The sequence below is a fragment of the Hirundo rustica genome, chromosome 18 (genome assembly GCF_015227805.2).
Source record: "Hirundo rustica isolate bHirRus1 chromosome 18, bHirRus1.pri.v3, whole genome shotgun sequence".
Classification (NCBI taxonomy): domain Eukaryota; kingdom Metazoa; phylum Chordata; class Aves; order Passeriformes; family Hirundinidae; genus Hirundo; species Hirundo rustica.
The window spans coordinates 8708483-8728529 of record NC_053467.1 but is presented as its reverse complement, the minus strand read 5'-3'; the positions used below and the strand labels follow the sequence as shown (position 1 = coordinate 8728529).

The following is a 20047-nucleotide window of genomic DNA, read 5'->3' as shown; positions in this document are numbered from 1 at the left end:
CTGTCCAATCACTCCATCCCCAAGCTCGAGCAGTGTCCCACCATCCTTCCTTCTCCTGCTCCAAGCCAGCTCCCACAGCTTTTCCCTAGTTACTCAGGCTGTACACAGGCGATGGATTTAAATTCATTCCAGAGACTTCTTGAATTTAGATTTCACTCCTGCTACCAGACCTGTGAGGTTCCCACTGACCTCAGGAGGGGATGCCACTGAGGTGAGAGATTCAAGGGCTTTATTGCTGAATTGCTAAAGCAACTGTTTCTGCCATTACTAAAATGAAAACACCAAGAATAATGTTCAGTAGCAAATAAAAGATGGTAGTAAATAACAAATAAAAAGAAAAACAAACCAACACACTGAAAGTCAGAAAGAATATCCAGCTATAAATGCAAAGGGGATTTGGCTAACAAAAATAATTTTCAACAATGGAGAAAATATTTCATTGGACTATTAAATTAACAGAGCTGGAAAACATCATTAATGTTACTGCCCAACTCCTATATGGGTTCTTTCATCCACAGGCATCAGGACTCAAAAGGGATTCACTATCCCTATTTTAAATTCTTTCAAAAGGAAGCACAAACAGGTGAAGTGATTTGCATCAGGCTCTCCACATCTCTCAAGTGCCAGACCTGTACCTTGCCCACCTGGGAATATCCCCTCTTCAAGCTTTCCAGACACTCTGACTCACATTTTTTGAGATGAGAATTCCTCTACGAATCCAGCCTTTGAGCAGGAGTTCTCTCCAAACCACAGCCTTTCTACAACCAGATCTACTCACACTGACCCCAAAGCCCAGGAGGAATTTCTCTGAAACCAATGAGATTTCACAAAAGAAAAGGATCCTCCATGACACATGAAGAAGCAGAACCAGGACAAATTAGAGTAAGATGCTACTTCCAGATCTCCCTCTAAGTTTTAGTTTGATGGGAAGAGGTAAAAACAAGTCCCCAGAGAAGCAAACAAACAAACAGACCAAAAAAAAATCCCAAAACAGACAAAAAACCCCAACAAAATCAGCTACTACAACCTTCTGAGTCTTTAAGCCATGACTTTTACAAGCCTCTACCACAGAAAAATTCATCTGGCTCACCTAAATAGGCACAATGCCTTTATGAATTAGAAGAGGGAAAATACACACTGTACATTTCATAAGTCAAAAAAAATCGCAGAGGTGAACAGCGATAAAGGAAATGTCATTTCAGCTACGACAAATAAAGAAGTAATCCCTACTTTCAGAACAAATTACAAAGAGAACTCAATTTATCAGTAATAACACATAAAATGTTCCTTCACTTACCAATAAAGAAAAACTGCTCTGCTAATTAAAGTTCAACAAAAAAAAAAAAGCTTAACTCAGCTTCTGCCACTCACAGTTTCTGCAGTGTAAAAGCCAAGCCTACCAAAGTCTGATTCCCTGGGTTTGCACCCCAAGGAGGTGGAGGGAATGTGGTGGCCCCTCGTCCACTTTCCCCTCCTCTAAGTTTGAACTGAATGTTCAAAACCAGCTCCTCCCTACAGCCCTGCCTAGCACTCCCAGACTGTCCCCATCACAAAAGCTTTGCCATTAAAAGAAAAAAAAAAAAAATTAATGGGAGTTTTCATTCACAATCTGCTATGGCTCAAAAGTACTGAAATAACCGAATTTAACACATTATTTTAAAGCTTCCCTGTTCTACCAACCAGTCTTGGAAAATAATGCAAACTTGCCCAGTATCACTTGCTTATTTTTTATTTTTTTATAAAGGAACAGGTATTTTCTTATATAAAGAATGGAAGGTGGTGTATTTTATCCTTTGCCTTGCTTCAATTACACTAATTATGAAGAACAACATTAGACAATGTCAATAATCCAAACCATCCCAACAGGACCAGCTATGGTGATACACTCAATCTGTCAATGGGGAAATATCCCTGTTCAGGGTATTTTTCTGTCTCACAACCGAACTCTTCTATTTTTCCAATGAAAAGTGAAATGTGTTATTTTAAAACTTCCTCTCAAGCTTGCTGTACCTTTGATATTGCAAAAATCCTATTAACTTGTTAACTCTTACTCATTTTGTCATTATCTGGGAAGCAGCCTTGCAACTGTTTCCCCGCAGTCGTTTCTTAATTTCCATCAATGATATGTTTAATCACGTTACTCTAATCAAACAATTACCTAACAAAGCGCTGAAGCCAAAACAACCGCACTCCTTTGGAAATTAACAAAAGGACGTGTCCCACCGCAGGAGGGGTAACACAGATCCTTCTCCTGCCTGGGGATTTGCCCTAAAAATATACGTGTAAGTGTCTGCTGGAAGGGCCGTGTTACAACGCGCAGTGGAAACTCTCCTGTTTTCAGTTTCAGGGCTGATCCAGGGTATAAAAGCTGCTCTCGGGACCTGTGTTAAACCTCCCAACTTCACTCCACTCTCCCTGCCAAAGCCTCCTGCAGAAAACAAAAACATAAGCTCATCTGCCCACCCTTCAACCGCTCCGAGGGGGTAATTTTACAACAGCTGTTAAATTCCACCAATTTATTTTTCCATCCCTCCGCAAACCCTACCTACCCCGTTTCTTTCACTTCTATTTCACCGTTGTTTTTTTTTTCCCGGCCGTCTCTCCCGTCCCCTCCCGCCCCGCCCGGTACAAAAACAAAGCTGCCTCCCACCCCCCCTGCATCCCCCCCGTGCTCGCGCGAGGCATCCCCGGCTCTCCGGCCCGCTCTCCGGGCCCGGCCGGGCGCGGGGCCGCTCCGCCCGCCCGCGGGCCCCGGGGAGCGCGGCGGCGCCGGGGTCCGGCCGAGCGCCCCGTAAACACCCCGCGAGCGGCGGCCGCCGCAGGCCCTCCGCGGACACAGGGCCCGCTCCCGCCGGCACCGCGCGGCCCCCGCGGCCCGCACCGCCCGCCCCTCCGGCCGCGGAGCCCCGCGGGTCCCCCGAGGGCGCGGCGGGGCCGCGGGCGGCCGGTGCGGGCCGCGCTCGGTGCCCGCGGGGGCGGACGGGGAAGTCCCGACTTACCTGTCATTACTTTCTACGCCATCTTGGATCCACTTGTCAACGTCCCACAAAGCATTGTGGGAAAGGCCGGCCCTCCCCGCGGCCCGGAAGGCGGAGGGCGGCGGTGTGAGGGGACGGGACGGGGACGGGAATAGGAACGGCGGCGGCGTGGGGATTGGGACGGGGACAGGAATGGGGTCCGGGTGGGGCTAGGGCCGGGACGGCGATGGGGACAGGGTCGCGGTCCGGCATAGGGGTAGGGATGAGGATGGGGGCCGGGACCCGCTGTCCCCTCAGCCCGGCGGCCACTGAAGCGCAGCCGGGGGTCCCCTCACGGAACGGCGTCCGAGGTCACCTCCGCGCCGCCCGCGCTAGAAACCGGCAACTTCGGGCGGGGTTCCGCGTTTTCTTTATTTTTTTTTCCCCTCCCCTTCCCTGGGCTCGGAGCGCAGCTGCGGAGCCCGAGGGTCGCTGGCGGGGCCGGTACCGGCAGCTGGGAGGGCCGACTAGAGCCGGCCACGGAGCCCACCCCTGAACAAAAGCTTGGAAATTACTTTTTCTCAAGGTTTTTCTACTTTGTGAGTTGGATTTTTTTTTTTTTTTTTTTTTTTTTTTTTTTTTTTTTTTTGGTTTGGTTGGTTTGGGGTTTTTGTTTTTAATTATTTTCCTGTGGCTTTTTAAAGTTCCTTCCCTCAAAGACACTTGGGGGAGGCGGGTGCGGGTGCCGAGGCTGCCGCAGGTGCTGGAGCTGCTCACGCTGTCACACCGTGTTTTCCAAACCCATCTGTCCGTGCTGAAGGACTGCTGCTAACGCGTTGCTGGCTGCTCACGAATCCCAGAAACTGCTTTGCATAACAGTTTTATTTTCATGGAGTAATCTTCCCTGTTAGCTGTGTTTTCAGACTCTTTGGCAATCAGTTCTTAATACCTACGCTGTTTTGCAAACTGGCTTTTTCAAGGCGTTACCGGCTTAGCTGCCGTGGATGGGTGCCCTGTGCACTGTTGTGCTTTAGGGCAAAGTGGACAAGAAATTGGGGAAAAGCACCTTACTTCAGGATGTTAGGAAAGTTTATCACCAAAACAAGATGCTGGTGTTTTTTAAAAACTTTTCCTTCCCCTTTAATTGAAATAAGATTCAGATCATTTTAGTATTGGATCTTCCTGTAAAAAGTATTTACATTTACGTCTAATGCCTTGTAACTCTTTGAAGAATAACCACCAGCGAAGCCTCTGATGCATTGCCACTGCAAGAAACTACTTGTGCCCAAGAAGGCTTTCAATATTCATCAGTAATGCATTTATAAAGAGAGAGCTCCTTGCAACAATGTAAATACAGGAGGAAATAAATCTAAATAAATCCTTTGCATTTGCCACCCCAGTCTTAAATCAGTCTGCTTTTAAATTCAGCTTCATAAGTAGTTGGGAGTGCAGTTGTGCTGTCGCAGAGGGGAGTGTGGGTGGTCCCAGCTTCAACCCAGGAGATGCAATTTCAGGATAAAACCCTCCTGTGGAACTTGCCACAGGCCATCTCTGCTGTCCCTGCTGCCAGGCTGACACCTTTCCTAGTGCTGTGACTTGTGTTTTCCATGGGCACCGTGCAAGGAACAAGGATCAAGGCTGAAAGCACGTTTAGGATCCTACTAGCTTTATGTCATTCAGAGTTAGTCCTTTTACTTTTGAGGCTGGTTGGCTTTGATTCCTAGTGAGCTTTATCTTATTGGTCATTTTTTTCTGTTAGAAAATGAAAAGGTTTTCTTCAAACTAAATGATAATTAGAAAAAGCAGTGGAATTACCAATGTATGCATATTTTTAGATATAAACACATATATCCTCTGAAGTTCAATTTGGAGAAGACAAATTTAGTTGGGTTTATTTTTCACATAACCCTTTTTTGAGTCCATTTGTTCTGTTTTTTTTATAATGTGCTAAGAAAATAATTGTGTGGCAGTGACTGAGTTATTGGAGGATCTGTTCAGTGATGGACCCCACTGTTATCACGGTCTCTCTGATTTAAAGTTCCAGGTTGGCTGTACCAAGAGGCACAGGCTGCTGTGAAAAGGTGGCAACCCTGCCCTGTAGGAACAGCCCAGAAAGGAGCTGGGGAGGAACATGGGAGCAAGGGAATCCCAATGTGTAAAACACAACATGGAGGTGGACCCTTGTACCCACTGCTTTTAATGATCTTGGTACTTTAACCCTTTTAGCTTCCATATGAAGGAGGTTTCAGTCTATTTTGTGGACTGGTAAGTGTATTGCATAAACCCTCAGAGGAGATGCCAAAGGCTGGACAGAGAGCCAGCAGCTCTGGGATGGGGGAGGCTGCCAAGCACTGCCCTGTTCAAGCAAAGCCTGCAAGCCTGGAACAACTCTCCTGTGTCCGTGTGCTGTTCCCTCCAAGTTCTTTCAATGTCCTTGTTACAAGATAGAAAGATGAAGACTGTTGCTCCAAAACAAATGGGGCTCTAAGGGCTCATTAACCTTGGAAATTCTGCTCAAAGTGAGAATCATAGCAACTAGCTTAAGGGATGAGATCCCAAATCCCAAGGGCCTAAAAAAATTAAATTTGATTTCAGAGCCACTTACGTGGTAACATCACAGGAGAGAATGGCCAGGAATTGGTTACAGATTACCGGGGAAGAAAGAGACTTCTTGTAGCTTTCACTGACATGTTTCAATACAGTATTAAAGGATAATTCAACAAAATAAGATTATATATTATCTCTTACAAGATTACTATATTCTTACTACTGTGAGAGGAACTCAATATCTATCTATACGAGGCTTCTCCTTCCTTGATGTGCATTACCCCAGTGGAAGCTGCAATTTTGCCTTCCAACCTCTGCTCTCCAACACATCATTCGCAACCCCCCAGGCTGAGCTGACAAGCCAGGCTGTCACTGAGCACTGGGTGAGGCTCAGAATTAGATGTGTTGTTACATGCTGACTACTGCCTTGCGTTTCCAGAATTGTCCAAACTTCCTAAATTCGTGGAATCCAATGGGGTTTCATGGCAAGAGGAGAGCTTGCAGTGCTAGACTTCTGCCCAAAGAGACCAGGAGCAGAGGGTGACAGAGTCTGGGGGAGAAGAAAAGCAACAGTGGATGTTGGAAATGTAAGAAATAGCAAAGGCATAATGGGGAAGCATGAAAGAGTAACAAAGACAAGGAATTCCCACTCAGCATCATGAGATTTAACAGGGTTCAGATCCTCAAAAGCCTAACAGTGATAGTTTTAGGGAGTCAATATAATGGTAAAAGTTTTAAAACCCCTCCAATTAATGCAGCTATATCAAACTCAATTCCACTTGTACATTTTTTAGGATCTTGAAATCTTTCAAATCTGAAAATAGCAATTTCTTACTGGATGTTTAGAAAGGCCAGCCTGCCAGGGACCACGTGTGCAAGGAATCCCTGTACAGAAGCCCTAACACATCCTGTCCCCTCCTCTTCAGCCAGGATTCTGGAAATGATGCTGGCTTACAGGGCTTCCCCTATTCTGTGAAGCTAGGAGCCATGCCCTGGTCCTTGGAGAATCCAGGTTCCTTGCCAAAAGCCAGGGGTTTGAAAACCTGGGGCCACTCGGGGCTGCTAGGCTCCCTGCCATGAAGCAGAGATCTGAGCAGAGCGCTGAAAGGTGTGGCACAGATCCTGGCAGAGTTGGGAACTCTCAAACCCTCACTTGCTTCAGGCCTAAAGGAGACTCCGAAGCCAAAAAGCCCTGGAGTCCTGGCTCACCCATGAGCTGCACACTTGGAATCAAACTGCAGCTGGGTTTCTACATTTTCAAAACAAAATCATTCTAATTATTTGAAACTTATACTGCTACTTTTTTCTTTCTCTTCTGCTTTCACAGGAAATTCAGAAAATCAATTTCCATTCCACGCTCAAGTTCACCCCCATTTCTGGGAACTGGTATTTTGTGAATACAGAAAAATCCATTTTCAATCAACTCCACTCATGTTGTCTAACCAGAACGCAGGAAAACCCATTACAATTAACATGTAAGAGTAATAAGGACATAGCAGAATGCATTCAGCAGGGAATTGCCTCCCTGACCCTGCAGCCCGACATCCCAGCAGGCTTCTCGAACAGATCGTTCACCCCTGAGCAACAAAACAACAGGAGGCCTTTCTCAATGGAAGTGCCAGACAGATTGCAGCAACAGGAGCAATGTTTTTATTGTCTTAGCACACTGGACCTTTAGAAATTTTTGAACTCCCTCAGAAGCAGCAATCATGGGAAAGTAACAAAAGTTAAGTGGTTTAGTCTCTGCCACAAACAAGGCACTGGTAGACCTGGGATTAGATAGAAACAGTAGTTCTTAGTCTTGGTAAACAATAAAGCAAACTCTTTCTAGGCAGCCATTAATATCTGGTTATTAGGCTGAAGAGTAGCAAGTTTTGATTTTCCAGCATGAAAATTCCCCTGGAATTCCTCCAGAGTCCTCTAATGAACAGATGATCTCAACTTTAATCTTACTTCATAATTATCCATGGGTAACATTTCAATGTGGACTCCTTAAGCACATGTATTTTCTAGACCAAGTAATATTCAAACTAATTCATTTCTCCTTTGATCCACAAAATGAGAGCATTGAGAAGCAACAAGGGGATGTTGAGGGTACACTGAGGAGATAGAAACTCCAAAGGTCAGAGTAATGTGATGGTTTGATCCCACACTGTCAAGATCAAAGATCTTCAGTCTCTGCATTTCCTTCAGAAGCTGGCACGTATTTATGCTGACCTTTGAATTGCTCATGGAGGAGTTATATCTGACATATATATTCTTGAGATGAACTGGCACCAAAAATTTAGAGGGTTTTTTTCCTAGCAACCTGAATATGACAGCCTTTTCAAGATAGACTCAAGATACACTTCCATTTTCGTCAATGGTAGTCTGCAAGCAAAAACACCCCTAAACAAACAAACAAAAACAGAGACAAACAAAAACCCTAAAAACAAAAAACAAACACACCCCAAACACCACCACACCAAACCCAAACTTCAGGCTAAATAGATTATTTTCCACTCACTTGGAGTTACTCTATAGCCTAGTAATTCCAAAGTTTGGTTTTAAAACTTGTTTTAACTTTGTGATGCATGAGGAGGGAAACCCCGAGGGATTCTTGCTTCTGGCAACAAGTACTCAGAACACAGCAGAAGTCTCACTCTGAGGACAGGGAGGGAGTCTCCCTTGGGCAGTATGTTCTAAACCAAGACTAAGGTGTTCCAAGTGTGAACAAAAATCTCTTTCAGATCAAAAGGCAGAGAGCTTGATCATTGTGGATCTTTGGCACAAATACAGACCATGAAAGTGAACCTTCAAAATCCTTCTGAACCGACTTTTAAGGAGATACCTGAGCTGTTGAAAGACAGTTCTTCCATGTTCTTTCTAATGCTGACAGCAAAAGCTGGTTGTGAGGGGAGACAAACCACTTCCTCTCTCCAACAAACCCTAAATGCAGCCAAAGGCAGCAGAGAGGGATAGAGCCTGGACAGAGAGGATGGAGAATCTGCAAGAAATCCAGAACGAATAGCCAGGGAGCCACAGCAACATTCCACTCTAGCATAAAAAGGAAAACAGCATTGGCTGGGGAAACAGGTCCAACATATCTGGTAGAAGCATCAGAAGCTTAAATGCTTGGGGTTGAAGACTCCAGACCAGACTACAACTGAAAGGAAAGTGTTTATGACAGGAACAGGGAGAGGCAAGCTCCCATTTCCCCTGATGACCCATTGTTCCCCTCTCTGATAGCTCTTGCCTCAGTTTCCAGATGACATACTGCTTTTTAAGCGACTTTGTCCATTGTTCTGACAGCAGCCAGTTTTGCTCATGCATGCTACTGGAGCCCCTCAAAATGGCCAGAACATCCCATGCTCAGAAACAGTCACAACAAGATTTTAAACAACTTGTACAGCTGGGATTGTAATGCAGTTTAGGAAGTTAGATGGTAAACATTCTGTGCATTCTGAATACCTGCTCCTCTTCCTCCCCTTACTGATAGTTCAGCTGTGTTTTTGTTCTTCAAATGCAGAGAGCTGGATTGGTAAGGCTTTGAAAGTTACAAGCCTTCCAAATTACATTCCCAAGTTTCCCACCAGCCACATCCAAAGTCTGCATTTCAAATGCAAATCACAGTTTACAAGCTTCCATCTTTTCCTGTCCCTTCAGACTTCTCTCACTCAAAATTCCAGTCTGGAGTCTCCCAATTTCTGTGTGTTCACATGAAAAGAGCGCTAGTTTCTGAATGAAACTCAGTGTGCTTGTAAAAAGATGGGATTTATATACGTCTCAATACATCATTTACAATTCCAGTCTCTACTTAATTAATTATGAACAGAATGGTTATGCCTAGCATTACAAATCATTCCAAACCAGAGCAAATTCAACAGAAGTTCCATTGATTCTTACTACACTATTTGTTCTACTATTTTACTTCCTTAAAAACACAAACCAGGGAGGAAAGTCCACAGCTTCCCTCCATTACAAGGAGGTTAAAGTAAATAGTAGGGCTTTATCTGCTCAGAATATAACACACTCATGATGAGAAACAGCAGCTTCCATGTACCAGTTAGCTAACTGATTGCCACTGTAGCCCTTACGAACTGTAACAACAAAACAGGCAAAATTAGTGACTTGCACCAAGCAGACAAAGGTTTAGGTACTTATTCATGTATTGATTGCTTTGGCAGTTCAGAATTAATTAATAAATTCTAACTGTAGCACGAAATCATAAGAAATAGAAATATTCTTACGCAAAAACATCCAGAATTTTCTTCAAAGAGTATCTTGACATAACTTTACACTATTATCATTTTAAATTACCTCTTTGTAAAACTCTAGGATTATTTACAGTATATCCTCTCAATCACAGCCTCAAAAATAGTCCTGTAATGAAAATGTATGAATTATAATTATACGTTAAGACAGGTAAGGGTACACATTGAAAAAAGGAAGTCACGAGACTATTATTATACAGGCAATACAGTTTTATTCTGTTCTTTCACCAAGTGTAGCAAAAACATTTAACAACTGAATGAATAATCAAGGGAACTTAATTGTCAACAGGAATTTCAGAATTATGTTCTAAATTTTAGACCAGGAAGGCTTGACAGGGAGAAAACAAACCATATACACACTTGTAATAATAGTCTCTATTATGAAGATTTAATGCCTTCTTTAAAAGCACTGAGATTATTGAGGCACCTTACTGCAGGTTATGGATCATCTCTTCTTTGGCAATGAGATGTGTGGTTTTGTTAACTAGGGCCATGAGGGAGTTGAGCTTGTGAGACCAGTCATTGAGTATATTGTTTGGATCCTTAGGCCTCTGGAAATTGATAATTCCTGCCAGCCTGTCTACTTTAGCAAAGATGGTTTTATTAACTACTAGGTTAGACAAGAACTCCTCCGATTCCTGTAAAGACAAACAGCACGTCAAAAAAATTCCATTTTTACCTACAAAACACTAGAATTCCGCCCAAACAGCATGAAAGCAGCAGGAACAAGATTTTCTTTATACCCAAGTACAGCTGAAACAATATTGTATTTAAAAAAATGCAGGATCCTTCAATATTAGACATGTTGGCAATGCAGGGTACTAGCACAAGCTATTGAAAACAAAAAGTTGTGGTGGTTTTTTCTTTTAATTGACATATAGCTGATTATCTTTCATGAAACTAAAGTTTAATACACAACCCCAAAAGACTTTTACACTTTAAAGTACTCGGCTACACAGATACCAGAGGAGGTCATGTGGCAAGCAGGGCTTGGGAAAATCCCAGTGAATTACTGACCACTGCCAAAGAGGGTTATTTCTGAGTTTGTGGGAAAAGCAGATTCCATCAGAAGGGTAAAGCTTTTCATTTGCACTCAAAATACCAGGAGTGTCATTCTGCTTGGAAAGCCCTTGGAAAACACAAAGGGTGGTGGCAGAAGACCCCTCCAGCCCATGTTCCCAAAGTGCCACCACCCATGAATAGGGACATTTACAGGGGCAGGACCCTCTCTTCAGTCGTTTTTCATCACTCAGTGACAAAAACTTTTTAACACTGAAGCTCCAGCATTTACACAAGGCCTTGACCATAAATGAAAATGAACTTCTAAGAGCAGCTTTTGCCTTATGGGCATGTGCACCATGAAACTGAGTTTAAGGTTTAATGAATAGTTTTCTAACTCCCATAAAGGCAGAAAATTAAATCAAACAAGAACATTACTCTGCTGAATACTCCCATCTCTGCCACAAACACACCCCCCTTATGAAAGAAGGATAAGGAAAGCAAGACTTACATCAACGGACAGATCCAGGAGTTGTGCCATTCTCTTCATTGTAATTCTGGTATAATATTTAGCCATTATTCTAATATTCTGGAATAAAAGTGTTCAGAGTAGAGGGTTATGTGCAAAAAATAATTGAAGCAGGCTGCAAAAATATAAAAGTCCATGTTAAAAGCAGATTAGGAACTAAAGTGCTCTAATGGCAGTCCAGCATGGGGGACATGAGGGGTTGTGAACAAAGAGCTCTTTTGCTGGTGGAAGGTATAAAAGTCTCCACTCGATAAATTATTAAGAAAAGAAATAAACCAACCATGAATTTAATACAAGACTCTCAGATTTATGCTTTATTGAAATATGAATGCTAAGTCTCATTTGAGTGGAATAAGCTCTTTTTGGTGGCAACTATGCCAAATATAAACATACAATAAAGATATACAAGAAAATAAAATCTTGAAATACAACACAACAGAAAAGACACCCTACCTGCTGCTTTATTAACTACTTTTTGTCTTCTTTGTGATTAAAACATGGCAAGCAAAAAGCATTTTTAACTGAGGCACTGAGTGAACACCTACTGTTTACAGACACTGATACTTACATGTTCCACAACTCTGTTCTTTAAATCTTTCCATCTCTTTTCCCCTTCCTCTGTACAGCCAAAAACATCTGTTGCAGGACTGTCAAGGGATCCTTCTCTCAACTCCTTCCCATATTCTTCAACTAGGGCACTCCACCTCATCAGCTCCATGGTGGTAAATAGTTTTAGGAGGTCTCTAAATGGTTTAGTACAGTTAGATTACAATCCTGTATTAGTAAAGCCTGGTTCATACTTAAAATAGATCAAAGGCATAATTCAAACTGTTTTATTCTTATTACCATAAATTAATGGGGGCAGCTCAAGTCAGACTGCTTTTCTAACAAAGATCATTCTCTTACAAGAGACATTTATTTTCACACAGAACAACCATGACATTTTTGCAGTATTCTTAATGCAGCATTAAATTCAGAGTTGCTTACAGCAGACTCAGCATAAAGAGGTTTACTTGCACTGTTAGAGAGACACTTTTTAATCTAAGAAGTGGTTATTAGAAAGGATACTTACTTATACTTGGGGATTTCTTCTAGCTTTTTGTCACTACTAATTCTGTGCACCAAATCAGACTGTTCATTGTCATAAGGTGAAAGAATAACATAAAGAACAACGCTCTTCAGTGCCTGTTTAAGAGGAAAGAGTGTGTTTTTTTCCCATAATTAAACAGAGGAATTGCCAAAACTGATACAGAGCTTAGAGTTTAATATGTAAAATATTTAAGCAAGTGTACTAAGAAATAAAGGTGAAATTGATGTCACCTTTTCAGAAATGAACTGTGGTACATTTAAATTGATTCAGGTTCACCAAAATTCTAGTATTTCGAATAAACACGTGAAGAAAACAAACTTTTCAAACATGAAAGACATCTGTACTGCATACACAACAGCACCACTGAGACCACACTTGCACAGCTGTTTGTAATCTCTACACTTGTATGAAACAGTTGAGACATTCTCAATTTCAAAGGTAATATAGTAAAGACGTTGGTTATAAACATTCCTTTGAAATCAACTCTATTATACCTGTTTTCAACTAAGCAATTTGTTAATACAGCCATTTAAATAAAAACAGACTGATGAGCTGTTTCATCCACTGTACACTGATGTGTAAGAAATGGGTATTTGTCACAGGGAAATGCAGACATTTTGTACGGAAAAGTTTTTTACCTGTTGCCACTTTTCACTTTCAGCCTGGATACAGGGAGTGTCATAAATGGCTCTGTAGTGCTTACAGATGGAGAGGTAGGAGCCTTCATGTTGATCCAGCTGGATCATTAAGTTGTAGTATTTCAACTTTAGTTTCTGAAACAGTATCGAAAAGTCCAATTAACACAGCTCCATGACAGGTAAATGAAATTCAGCTGAACCCCCCAAAAGAGAGGTATTTAAATAAATACACTTGGACCTGAAGAGAAGCAAGTCAGATTAAAATTTGGGTGGGGAGAGGGAGAAAGAGTGAGAAATCCTCCAATTACTTACTTCTGTGTTTTCTTCTTGAAAAAATTTTGTATTAATTTTTTTGCTGATAATTTGAGTCCGAATATAGTCTTTTACAGCTAGACAGAGTCTCATCTGCTCCAAGATAAATTCTACACGTTCTTTCTTTTCCATTGAACCGTAGGTTTCCACCTGAAATGAAATTATAACTACTTAATGTTGTCAAAACCAAATCAAGTGATGGCTTAACTGTGCCAGAAGAGTGGGAGGTTGTCTGGAGGGGGAACACAACAAAACAAAAGAACAAAAGAAAAGCTATTACAGAGCAAGTGAAAATGCAATAAAGGCTACCCCATTTTAATTATTGCCCCCGCTTGGACTAAAGAATCCACCAACACTAAACTCACTGCACTAGGCAGAGAATTGAAATCTACTTTCCAAGTGGAAAATTATCTATGTAACCCAACCATGAGATTAACAAAAGCAGTTAAAGCTGAACTGCACTTTCACTAATAACAGTTCATCTCATTCCAGGCATTTCTGCAAACATACCTGATTCAGTTGCTAAACAATCTCACAACAGTCAGAATTAATTGCTATTGCTGATGCAATTCTGAGTTCCAAGGTGTTACCTGCAACTCTTGCAGAATCGAGGCAGCCTCTTTCACCTCCCCGTTCTGTTCCTTTATTGTTGCAAGTGTCTTTGTCAGGCGAGCGCGCTCGATTTCCACGTATATCTGAGGGCAGAAGGGAGAGTTCAAACACTGGCATTTTCTAAAGAGGAGTGCAAACCCTGAGACTGCAACCCCTCTGCAAAACACAGTTGATGCTGCCACCAAACAATCCCTTAATTTGTTGTGTATCCATCCACTACACTGGCACTGATGAAATACAATGAATAACTGACATGCCAAGCTTTTTTGGCCCAAATTAATCTAAAAAATCATGTCTGCAATGACCTATGACCCTTTAAGCAAACACAAAGAGATATGCACAGTGAATAAAGTATTGCATATTCTGTCTGCTAGAATACATCAAAACAGATGGGAAGTTACACTTTAATGGCTAACGTGTAGTAAGCACTACCCATTGAATTACTTCACTTACTCCTAATCAGCCATTAATTAACAAGACTTGATTACTAACAATTTAGACTAACACACAGAAGTCATAACGTTGACACAAATTTGCCTAATTCAGAATTCTTTCTTTCCTTGAAGCAAAAGGAATGCCATATAAGTAACTCACTTGGTATCACCTTCTGGTTATCATAATATATGTAATATACTCTAATACCTTGCTAAGTGCAGGAGAAATTAAATTAAACCGGCCCATTTCCCTAACAAATTCAAATACATAATATTTTAAAAAGTGAAAAGGAAATGGCATTTTAGAATTTTGAAATGTATTACGGACTATATTAATAACACAATCAGATACCTACATCATAGGAACATGAACAGCATTTCAGCATATGATTTAAATATGGAAAATATCTGCAATCTTTTGGAAGGAAATAAACTACTTGGCTTCTCAGGCTAATTTAAAAATCAGTTTTAGTCTTAGTTGCACAAGATTAAAAAAATAATGCTAAGAAACACTGCTTTTAAAGAAGGCAAACATTTTTATTCTACCTTTTAGACACTGAGACTTAAAACCAAACCTTACTTTTCCTTCTGTGACCATACGCAATGTGTCAATTAAGCGCAGTTTGACTGGTAAGTCTGTGATTTCTTCAACGTAAGTGCAGCACTGCTGGACCATTTTAGCAACTGCCTAGTGTGAAAACAGAGGGGAAAAACATACTGTGGTTTTAGATTTCCCTAATGAATTCAACCTCTAGCACTCAGAGGTAAGTAATAAGGTTTCACATCACACTAAAGAGACTCATTTCAGCAAAAAGCACACAAGGCACAGCTCTTCTCTGATTCATGAAGATGTGTACAATGATGCTAGAGACTGATGCTACAAGGCAAATGTGATGCTGTTCTGTCATTTTTTTATCTCAGTTTTTTCCACTATTGAAAATAATCCATGCCATGCAGTTCTATCCTGAAAAGCAACTCCTCTTCTGACAAATCCACAGGACTCACATGGACTGCCAGAACTTCTCTGCTTGCCCTAACACCTGCATGGCTGAAGAGACCTGTACCTTCTGTTAACTGTGGGCACTACCCTCTCTCCTTAGAACACCTGTAGATGCCTCAGAAGGGAAGGAAGAGGGAGGCTTTAAAGAGAACTAAAGAAGAGAACTAAACTGTATTCCTACTTTTACACACACTAGTGATGATTCTGCACACTAAACGATAGGTAACTTTTTCCTTCCTAAAGCAGCAATGTCTTTAAAATTACCTGTTGCTCAAACTCAACACACAGAGTGTAATAAACTTTGCACTTCCTTAAATGCAAGTGCTTTATGACAAAGTATGCCAGTTTCAAAAGCAAGCATGCAAAGCACACATTTCATATGAGCACAATAACATGCAGTAACTCTGTTTTACATACATCTGAACACGAATAAGGAATATTTAGGAGTATTCTACAATACACACTGCAGAAGAGCGCAAAGATGAATTGTCATCTTCACACAGAAAGTCCCTACACACATGGGGGAACCAGATACGTAATACAGCTCCAAAACACAGTTTTATTTTTTGTTCCAAAGGATTAATTCACCTGTTTTAACTGACTTCTTCTCTTTGATAGAAGAATAATATTTTCATTAAGAGCATCCCAGTCTTTAGCTTCGTAACACATTTTCACTATGGCAACTAAGATTCGGGATGTGGAGACCATGTCAGAAGCCTGTAACAAACCAAGAGCATGTCAGAGATGGGATAAACAACTGCAGCCTCCCAGCACAGAGGGGAAACGTTCATTGTGTCTGCTCTCACCCATTTGCTTTTTAAAGAAAAGAAAGATTGATACTCCAAGTCCCTTCACTTTAACCCAGTGGAACTTGAGATGTGTAGCACATCCCAGCATCACCACGCACTACTCACCGTCCGTGTTTGTTTTTCCAGGGAGAGAAGGTTTTCAATGACTTCTTGCAATCTTCCTTCCTAATAAGACAGGCAAACAATTATCTCCATGAGTTAAGAACATAATTCAGTTTAAACTGAGAGTAGCCCAAACTCCCACATAAATAAAAACATAGACCAGCCTGTACATGGATTTTTAAATTTTTTTCCCTTAAGAAAATGTCTGCATAGCACTTACTTTAAACACATGGTTCTACACAGATAAAACTGGAGAGGTACTAGTTTCATTTTCACACAACACACGCTCTAAGTTGTCCGCCTTGGGAGAGAAACCTGGCAAGTTTCAGACAGGTTTGGTGAGCTCATGTTCACTGAGCTGCATGGAAGACTCATTTCTTCTCTGGCCAAAACAGAGTTTTCAGTGAGATCAGATATGCAATTAAATACCTTGGCCAAAAAAAATTCTTCTCCTATTACTTTCACCCATATTCATATCTTAATTACAGTGTATTATACAAAGCATTAACAACAAGCTTTACAGGCTAAGCATGGAATTATAATAGTTCTGGTTTTGGAGGGGTTTTGAAAACTGTATTTACCTTTGTTTAGAGGAGTGTAGGATACTACAATGTACTTTTAGTCCTAAATTGCAACTCCTACCAAATATCTAGTTAAAAAAAGAAAAAAAAAAAGAAGCTAATAGCGTGGGTGACTTTGTAACAGCCCATGGCAATAGTGGAGCTGTAAAAACACTCAGAAACTAGAAACAAAAAATGGTTAGAAAATTAGTAACAACCCAAAAAAAAAAAAAAATTGTTTCTAAAACATCCCAGCTGAAATATTTTAGACTACATACAATGCTTTGTCAAGCACGTGCTCTTACTGCCAGAGTTGACATGTTTTGCAGGATAAACATGGCCATGGTGTCCACTCCTTCGCAGAGCTGTGCCTGTGGGACAAAATCCCCATGCCTGCTCTCCACAAAACAGCCTTAAAATAATCTAAGATGCAATTTATTTATCTTAAGGCTACTGCCTTCAGAACTGTACAACACACGTGTCTTTGACAATGAAACACACAGATAACGCAGAGCATTTGCAGCACGTCGAGTCAGATGTCATCCTACTGGGACAACAAATGACAACAACAACATGGAACCTGTGGCTGCCCCAGCCCTGGAAGTGTTCAAGGGCAATCTGGAGTAGTGGAAGGTGTCCCTGCCCACGGCAGAGTGTGGAATGAGATGAGCTTAATGCTTCTTCCAACCCAAACCATTCTGTGATTCCATGGTTCTGTCTTTTCTGAGATTTAAGCTGCACAAGAATCTTCAGGCCACAGAAGAAGTTTTTTATAAGACACCGATGCTCCATCACTATGAGCCCATGTGGAAGACATCCTGCGGTCACCCAGGGTGTGTGCACAGACTTTGTTTACTGAGCCGAAGGAGGCAGAGAGAGCCCCAGAGCCCGTCCGGGCTCTGTCCCTCCATTCCAGCTCCCTGGGGCTCCCATGTAACCGAGCTAAAGGATGGCCAGCGCTGCCTGTCCAACCTGACCCGGGACCTGTTACACGAAGGCAGCTCTGGCGCACAGAGCCCGGCATGAACAAGCTGTAAGGCCAGCAGGGAAGAGCCACGGCCCTTGTGGTGGACTGGGGCCCTCTGGTTCCCTCACCCGCGAGGCTGCGCCCCGAAACCTCGTCCCGTCTCAAAATCACAGAACAGCCTGAGTTGGACGGAACCCACAAGGATCATCGAGTCCACCTCTCGGCCTTGGTTTTGCACAGGACATCCCAAAGAATTCATGGGTTTGAGAGCGTTGTCTAAACATTTCATGAGCTCAAGCAGGATTGGGGCCGTGACCACAGCCCCGGAGAGCAGTTCCAGCGCTCGGCCACCAACCCCCTTCCTGCCCACTCTTCAACACAGCCTAAAAAGAGCAGAGCCGTCCACTCCTTCTCTTCCTCAGCACGGCACGGAGAGCCCGCGACCGGACCCCTCAACACCGCATCGTGGGGCAGGATGCGGCAGCGGGTCGCTCCGCGCCGCCTCCACGCGCGGCCTAGCGCGCCATGACTCAGCCCGTCCGCCCCGCCAGGCTTCTCTCCCGCCTCACCTGCGCCAGCCGCTCGCACTCGGGCAGCCTCTGGTCCACGGTCGCGCTGTAATCCACCTCCATTTTGACGATGCGGCCATCGGCCCGCTCCGCGCCGCCCTCCGCCATGTCCGCCCGCTCCGCCGCCTCAGCGCTCACCGGAACCGGCCGGGCACGCGCGCAGGCGCGCCGGGGGCAGCCCCGCCGAAGGGCCCCGTGCCGCGGCAAGCAGGCACTGCCCTGGCCACCCCCGGCCGCCTCAGGACCCGCAGGGGGAGGTGCCGCCTCTGAGGGGACGCACCCCGCTCACGGCCCCTCTGAGGGATGGGGTTGCTTATCCGCCCTTCTGAGGGAATCTGTCCCTTATCCTGCTCCTCTGAAGAGTTCCGCTTTAACCCGCTCCTCTGAGGAGATCTGCCCTTCAACCCGCTCCTCTGAGGGGGCCTGCCCCTCAACCCCCTCCTCTGAGGTGTTCCCCCCTCAACCCACTCCTCTGAGGGGATCTGCCCTTCAACCCGCTCCTCTGAGGGGATCTGCCCCACAACCCGCTCCTCTGAGGAGTTCCGACCTCAGTCCGCCCCTCTCAAGGGACCCGGACCGCTATCTGCCCCTCTGAATTGGATCTGCCTCTCACTCTGCACCTCTGAGCCCCAGTCTGGCCGAGGGACTCCCCGGCACCCAGGAAGGGCAGCTGTGAGTTGGTACCAGACGTGGCGGTGACATCTCCCAGTGCCATCCCGCAGTGACATCTCCCGGAGTGCAATCACGGCCCCCAGTGTGCCCCTCAGCACGGCAGCGGGGCTCAGCACAGTTGCCCCAGGAGGATGGGGTGTTTGTGCTGTTCTCCCACATTTGGGGACAGCCGAGCTGTGTGGACACCTCAGGTGTGGCCGCAGTGGAGCACTCTGGGTTCTGCAGCTGCTGGTTTCACCTTGGGAATTTCACTGTATCTCATTCCAGCCTTGAGTCTTTTAATCATCTGGCATTGCTGGAGAGGTGGGGGAAAGGTAGGACACACCATGGTTTTTAAGAGCACAAGAATCCTGATCTAGACAGTGTTGTAATATCAGTGTGTTTGATAAGTTGTGAGATGTTGGTGCAATGCCTTGAGTGCAGGTTGCCATCATCTCCCAACACAATTTCATACACTACAGAAGTGTCATTCGCTGGGGAAATTCAGAAAAACTCCCTCGTACGTGCAATCAAACACCTCAAATACTCAGGGAACACCCTGAATCAGAATTGTTTCAGTTGGAAGGGACTTCAGGATCACCTATTTCCAACCACCTGCCATGGGAATCTTTGGATGTTATTTAGGATTTCCAGAAATAAGAAATTACCATGAAATTACATTTTGTGTTGTGTTACTTTCATATCTTACTGTATACAGACCAACACATTAATGTGGCAAAGGGATATTTGAGATAAGTGGTTTAAATCTTTTATTAACAGAATTAAGACTGGGTTCCTACATCTGCTGCACTGGTGTAAATTCAGAGTAATTCAATTAAGTGAATTCAGAGCTCCAATACTGTGTTTTGCAACTGTGTCTGATACATGCCTTCCAATTAGCACAGCACAGACCATGGGCTTTGAATCCCTTTCTGTTCGAACACAAGCTTGATTTGAAAAGTCTCCTAACAGAATTTCTCCATTATCCTTAATCATTTTTACTTAATTTCAGTTGACT

General features: G+C 43.4%; 2 protein-coding genes across 3 annotated transcripts in view; both read right to left on the bottom strand.

The window, feature by feature from the left end:
- HELZ (helicase with zinc finger) overlaps positions 1-3115 on the bottom strand; it is an 84652-nt gene extending 81537 nt beyond the window's left edge. For both annotated transcript variants that reach the window (XM_040081386.2, XM_040081387.2), the window contains exon 1: positions 3000-3115. The gene's annotated coding sequence lies outside the window, so the exon portion shown is untranslated. The remainder of the gene's footprint in view (positions 1-2999) is intronic.
- Positions 3116-9946: 6831 nt separating this feature from the next.
- PSMD12 (proteasome 26S subunit, non-ATPase 12) lies at positions 9947-18537 on the bottom strand. Its single transcript, XM_040081403.2, has 11 exons — positions 18379-18537; positions 16286-16345; positions 15960-16088; positions 14952-15059; positions 13916-14020; positions 13326-13475; positions 13014-13148; positions 12358-12470; positions 11854-12028; positions 11268-11345; positions 9947-10395 (listed from the first exon to the last, which is right to left on the bottom strand). Exons 1-11 carry the CDS (start codon positions 18484-18486, stop codon positions 10186-10188), a joined length of 1371 nt encoding a protein of 456 aa, XP_039937337.1. The 5' UTR covers positions 18487-18537; the 3' UTR covers positions 9947-10185.
- Positions 18538-20047: the final 1510 nt, after the last annotated feature.